Source organism: Nannospalax galili, unplaced genomic scaffold, assembly GCF_000622305.1.
Source record: "Nannospalax galili isolate Female #2095 unplaced genomic scaffold, S.galili_v1.0 scaffold1149, whole genome shotgun sequence".
Lineage (NCBI taxonomy): Eukaryota > Metazoa > Chordata > Mammalia > Rodentia > Spalacidae > Nannospalax > Nannospalax galili.
The window spans coordinates 1,188,539-1,195,342 of NW_008359817.1; the positions used below are offsets into that span (position 1 = coordinate 1,188,539).

Consider the following 6,804-nt stretch of genomic DNA (forward strand, 5'->3'; position numbering starts at 1 on the left):
AATTGCATTTGCTCATATTTGGGTCTTCAGTTTTGTTCCATTGATCAATGGGTCTCTTTTTGTGCCAGTACCATGTTGTTTTTGTGATACAGCTCTGTAATACAGCTTAAAATCTGGTGTAGTAATTCCCCCAACATTACTCTTACTGTTCAGGGTTGTTTTGGCTATGTGAGGTCTTTTGTGCTTCCATATGACTCTTAGGATATTTTTTTCCAATTCTGTGAAAAATGTCATGGGGATTTTGATATAAATGGCTTTTTGTAGGATGGTCATTTTCACAATATTAATTCCTCCAATCCATGTGCATGGGAGGCCCTTCCATCTTCTGATGTCTTCCTCTATCTCTTTAAAGATTCAAATTTTTCATTGTAGAGCTCTGTAATGTCTTTGGTCAGGTTTATTCTGAGATATTTTATTTATTTATTTTTTTGCAGCTATTGTGAAGAAAGTGTTTCCATGTGCTCTTTCTCTGATTGCTTGTTATTGGTATATAGAAAGGCTACAAACTTTTGTAGGATAATTCTGTTTTGTAGGTTAAGTTTGTAACTTGCCACTTTACAGAACTTAATAATTTCTAAGAATTTTCTGGTCAAATTTTTGGATTCTCAGATATCATATCATCTGCAAAAAGGGATCTCTTCTTTTCCAATTATTACTCCTTTAATTTCCTTCTCTTGTCTTATTGCTCTTGCAAGAGTTTCAAGCACTACATTTAAGAGAAGTGGAGATAGTGGACAGCCTTGTCTGGTTCCTGGCTTCAATGCGAATGCTTCCAGTTTTTCTCCATTTAGAATGATGTTGGCTGTGGGTTTGTTATATATGGCTTTAATTATGTTGAGGTATGTTCCCTCCAGTTCAGTTCCCTCTAGGACTTTGAATATAAATGTATGTTGAATTTGTCAAAGGCCTTCTCTGCATCTACTGAGATGACCATGTGGCCTTGTCTTTGAGCCCATTTATATGATTTATGACGTTTATTGACTTACGTGTATTGAACCATCCCTGCATCTCTGGGATAAAGCCGACTTGATCATGGTGGATGATCCTTTTGATATGTGTTTGTATGTGGTTTGCAAATAATCTTGTTGAGAATTTTTGCATCTATATTCATTAAAGATATGGGTCTATAGTTTTCTTTTTCGGTTTTATGTTTAACTGGCTTTGGTATTAGAGTGATGCAGGATTCATAGAAGGAATTTGGAAGTTGTCCCTCCATTTCTATCTTTTTGAATAAATTAAGTAGTATTGGATTTAGATCTTCTTTAAATGTCTGATAGAATTCTGCTGTAAATCCATCTGGTCCTGGACTTTTTTCAGTTTGTATTACAGTCTCAATGTCTCATATGTGTTATGGATCTGTTTAAGCTCTTAATCTCTTCTTGGTTTAGTTTTAGTGGTTCCCATGCTTTTAGATACCTGTCCATTTCTTTTAGGCTTTCAAATTTAGTAGCATATAGGTTTTTAAAGTATTCCCTTATAATGTTCTGGATCTCTTTGGTGTCTGTTGTGATATTTCCCCTTTCATCTCTTATTTTGTTGGTTTGGAGGTGCTCTTTCTTTCTTTTGGTTAACTGGGCTAGTGGTCTGTCAATCTTGTTTATCTTTTCCAAGAACCAGCTCTTGGATTTATTGATTCTTTGTATTGTTTTCTTTGTTTCAATTGCATTAATTTCTGCCCTGATTTTTATTTCTTCTTGTCTGCTGGGTTCGGGTTTCTTTTTCTGTTGCTTTTCATGTGTGTTGAGTTGTAATGTTAAATCATTTATTTTTGTTCTTTCCGATTTTTTGATTTTTAGAGCTTTAAACTTCCCTCTAAGGACTGCTTTCAGCGTGTCCCACATGTTTTGTTGTGTTGTATTGTCCTTTTCATTTAGTTCCAGGAATACTTTTATTTCTTTCTTAATTTCTCTTTTGACCCATTCATCATTCAAGAGTGTGTTGTTTAATCTCCATTTGTTCATGTGGTGGTTAGGGCTTCTTCTGGTGTTGATTGTAAGCTTTATTGCATTGTGGTCTGATAGAATGCATGGAATTATTTCAGTCTTTTTGTATTTTTTGAGGTTTGTTTTGTGCCCCAGTATATGGTCAATTTTGGAGAAGGTTCCATGGGGTGCCAAGTAGAAAGTATGTCCTTTGATGCTTGGGTGGAATGCTTGGTAGATGTTTGTGAAGTCCATTTGATATATGGCATTGTTTAATTCAGATGTCTCTGTTAATTCTCTGTCCCGTTGACCTATCTAATGGAGACAGTGGGGCATTGAAGTCACCTACTATTAAGAAGTTGGGGTTAATCTGGGTCTTAAAAGTCCTGTAGTATTGTTTTTATGATGTTGGTTGCACCAGAGTTTGGTGAATATATGTTCATGATTGTAATATCTTCTTGATTCATTGTTCCTTTGATCAGAATGAAGTGGCCCTCTTTATCTCTTCTGATTAGTTTTAGTTTAAAGTCTATTTTGTCAGATATTAGAATTGCTACACCTGCTTTTTTCTTAGTGTCATTTGCTTGGTATATTTTTTTCCATCCTTTCACTTTGAGATAGTGTCTGTCCTTGAAAGTGAGATGAGTTTCTTGCAGACAAAAAGATGGGTTTTGTTTCTTAATCCATTCATATAGTCTATTGTTTACATTGTTGATATAGCTGTACTTTTCCACAGTTATACCTTCATTGGATTTCTTTTTGCAACCCCTTGGGTATAGTCATTCCTTTCTTCAGCTCTTTGTCTTACTTCCAGAACTCTCTGAAGGGCTGGTTTTGTGGACATTTATTCCTTCGGCCCCTTATTTATGTCATGGAAGATTTTTCTTTCCCCTTCGACTATAGTAGACATTTTGGCTGGGTATAGTAATCTAGGTTGGCACCTGTGATCATTTAAAACTGGAAATACTTTGGTCCAGTCTCTTCTGGCTTCCATAGTTTGCACTGAAAAGTCAGCTGTAATCCTAATGGATTTTCCTTTATATGTGACTTCTTGTTTCTCTTTTGCAGCTTTCAGAATTGTTTCTTTGTTTTGTACGTATAGCGTTTTTACTATGATGTGCTGTGGAGAGTTTCTTTTCTGGTCCTGTCTGTTTGGTGTTCTGTATGCTTCTTGTATTTGTATGGGCATGTCTTTAATTTTGGGAAATTTTCTTCCATGATTCTGTGGAAGATCAGGTCCATGCCATTGTCTTGGGATTCTTCTTCTTCCTGTATGCATATAATTCATAGGTTTGGTCTTTTTTATGGTGTCACACAATTCCTGCATATTCCATTCTTGTGATTTCTTTAATTTTTCACAATCTTTGCTTGAGTGGTCTAGTTCGTTCACTTTATCTTCCAGTCTTGATATTCTGTTTTCCATTTCATTCATTTGATTGGTTTGGCTTTCTCCTGTCGTTTCTAATTGGCTTACTGAGTGTTTCACTTCCTTCTTCATTTCATTCTGAGTATTCGTCAATATTTCTAACTCTTTTCTGAATTCATTCAGAAGTTTATCCCTATCTTCCTTCAGTTCTTTGGTTTCTTTGTGTGTTCTTTAAATTCACTGAATTCTTTTATCATGTTTATAATTGTTCTTTTGAGTTCCATGTCCTGCATTATCTCTAGGTGGTTCTCATTGTATTCCTCTAGAGGACTATTGGTATTTGGTGGGGATATGTTATTTTGGTTTTTCATATTATTTTTTCTCCGTGATTTTGACATGTGAATTTCTTTTGTAGTTTCTGATTCTTGTGTGAGAATCAATTCTTCAAGTTTAGGTCTGCTTTTTGTGAACTTTATGTGTCTTTGTTGTTTAATTTTTGGGCAAGAAAAGCTGGTTCCCTTAAGCTTCCAGGTATCCCTTTTGATTTTATATTGGAGTGGCCAGATTGCTTTTGTCTTCAGGGGTTCCCACGGAGGCCCAAGTCAGGTGAGGATTAGATGCTCTCAGGCTTTCTCCTGAGGTCTAGATCCCTCCAGGAAAGATTTTGGCCTCAGGAATTTGAGGGTTGGACTGGCCTGGGAGCAGGGCCCAGGAAAGATGCTGGTCTAGGGCAGTTGGTGGCCGTGACACCCAGAGATGCAAAGGCAGATGGTGGTGGGTAGCGGCCCCAAGGACTCCTGGGGACTGCAGTGAGGAGGTGGGTTGGTCTGGATGCAAAGGATCAGGAAGAGGAAAAGCCAGCCTTGGCTTCTAGGAAAGAGGCTTGTGGGTGGTGCAGGCCTAGGGAAATAGAGGGAGGTGAGGGCCGGGCCAGGCCCAGAGTTCTCCTGGGGACCAGAGAAGGCACTGAGTTGGTCTGGATGGAAAGGTTCAGGAAGCAGTAGTGGTTCTCCAGGTGTCTGGAGTGCCAAAACAAAGAATGGGACAGGGACCCAGACTAGGAGTAGAGACCAGTGGGGCAGATGGGAGGGTAAATAAGGCTGGGGGAGTGAAGGTGTGGAGGGCGCGATGGGCTTACCCCAGAGAGAGAGGCCTGCAGGTCGTGCAGGCTCAGGGAAGCAGAGGGCCCCCACATTCTAAGCAGGCACTTTGCTAGTGTGCTATACCATAGCCTGATAAGCCTAAATTTAAATCTTGGCTTACAGTTCCCAAATGAAGCCTTGTTGGGAGTCATGTAACTTTGCCAGCCGTCTGAATTCTCCTTTATCAAAAAAGAAAAGATCAACTCTATGAAGTGACAGTAGAGTTTAAGAGTGGGCTGTGTTGAGAGGATTGAGTTTAACTAATGGCTAGTGTTATTACTGTAAGTAATATTCTTCATTGATCATGTGGAGGTGATGTACTCCTGACTGGTCATGCTCATGCCATTGCTAGGAACATTCTTGGGAGAAATTTTAAAGTTGGAAAATGAATATAATATAAACCCAATGGCCAGCTGTTCTCCCTAGAAAGATACTCTGTCTGTGACTTAGGGAATTCCTTCCTCCTGTACCTGTTCCCTATCTATTCCCCCTGTAGCTATATAGAGATGCAAAGAAGAGATTCTTGATATGACAAAGAGATAAGGATAGACAGCTTAGGATCTATAATCTTAGGATCTATTGACAACCTTTCCAAATTTTACTAACATAGTGGGACAGAAATACTGGGAGACAGTATAAAATAGTATTACCTATAAAGCCATCTGAAAGTTCAAGAGCCTGTGGTTTTGGCTCTTAGAGTACCTGGGTCTGAAGGACATTGGGAGCTTCTAGCTTGAAGCCTGTGCTGTTCTTGCTGGGAAATTGCACATACTCAGTGGGTGTCCCACCTTGCTAACTGCCTCCTCAAAATTATTTGGTTAGAAATACCTACCAAATTAAATAGTTTGAGTTATGTTGGTGGCACATCCCTGTAATCCTAGCACTTGGAAGTGGATGCAAGAGGATCAGGAATTCAAAATCTTCCCTTGACTATGTAGCCAGTTTGAGGACCAGCTAGATGACATGAGATTCTATCTCAAAACAAAAAGAAACAAACAAGAAAAAAATTAGTTTGAGTTATGCTTAGCTAGCCAAAGCAGATATAATTTTACTTTATTGTGCTTAGAGAAGCACTTCACTTTGTGGCCTTTAGTTTGAATCCAGTAGAAAGTAGAAAGAGTCAGTCTCAGATTTGTTTAGGGAAGAGTTTTTTCCTAGCAAGAACATGGGGAGGTATGGAGTGCTGGTGGAACGAAAACCCTGACCTCTGTTTGTTCCTGCAGGAACTGGCTCTCTGCAGACACTAAAGAAGAACGGGATCTCTGGATGCAAAAACTCAATCAGGTTCTTGTTGATATTCGCCTCTGGCAGCCTGATGCTTGCTACAAGCCTATTGGAAAGCCTTAAACTGTGGGAAGTTTCCAGACCATGGAGAGAACATTTTTTTTGCGTTCTGTCAAAAAATGACTCAAGAAATCATAGTTAAGAGCATCAGATTTGCTGATTGCATTTTATGCTTTAAATATAAAAGGGTTTGTGCAAATACTACGTTTTATGCAATATTTATATCTTTTATATGTAAAATTTCACCCAGTTTCTCTTCTTTCATTTATAAATTATTAGAAGGCAATTCATGATAGTTGGTTTTGCAAAATTTAAATTTAGGCATCTCATTTTCCTAGAAACTTAATTAGCAAGTTGTTCATGACATAAAATTTTTTTAGGTAAGTTCTGTGTTGCCTTCTTGGAGCAGTGGGCCTTGAGGTAGCAAGGTCTCTAGGGGGTCACAGATAGAAACCTCAAGTTTGGTGATTCCCTAGTCTCAGTGGAATTTTTTTTAAGGTTGTGATCATATAGCTCATGGTATGACTTGTTGCTAGAGCATTGCAAACAGTTTCTAAAGAACTTTACAGAAACGTTTTAGTAATGGAGAGGAGAACTTTTTCAAACAACAAAAGCAGCTTAGTTTAAAGCTTAAGGCTGCCTTCTAAAAAGATACATAGTGGACATTGTGTGAAATTTGGGGTTAAATATTTTATATGGAAGAGTTAGGAATCACATGGTTTACATTTACTATATATGCAGTTACGATATATGCAGTGTGGTGCACATTTTCATACTTTTCAGGCCTTATTGAAATAGTTATTTTTGCATTATAGCTTATAGATTGCTCATATATTAGCGTATTGTTCCTTTTGTGCCTATCATAAGAACAAATGTAAATTGAAGAACCTTTATATAAAAGGATTTAAGGCTGGGTGTTGTGGTGCGTCTCAGCACTCGGGAGGCAAAGCCAAGGGGATCTCTGAGATAGAGGCCAGCTGGAGCTATAGGAAGACCCTGTCTCACGCAAACGAAAAAAAACAACAAAAAAAATTTAAACTTTTACCAAGCTGCTATGGACTAATACTTTGCTTGCCAAAGTTCTTTTTTT

The 6,804-nt window shown here is 38.2% G+C and overlaps 1 protein-coding gene across 1 annotated transcript in view; it reads left to right on the plus strand.

The window, feature by feature from the left end:
- The window catches only part of Anln (anillin actin binding protein), a 90,698-nt gene extending 83,983 nt beyond the window's left edge, over window positions 1-6,715 (plus strand). The window contains 1 exon segment of the mRNA XM_029558980.1: window positions 5,654-6,715. Coding sequence (XP_029414840.1) covers window positions 5,654-5,777 — 124 coding nt within the window. The 3' untranslated portion in view covers window positions 5,778-6,715.
- The last annotated feature ends 89 nt before the right edge of the window (window positions 6,716-6,804 follow it).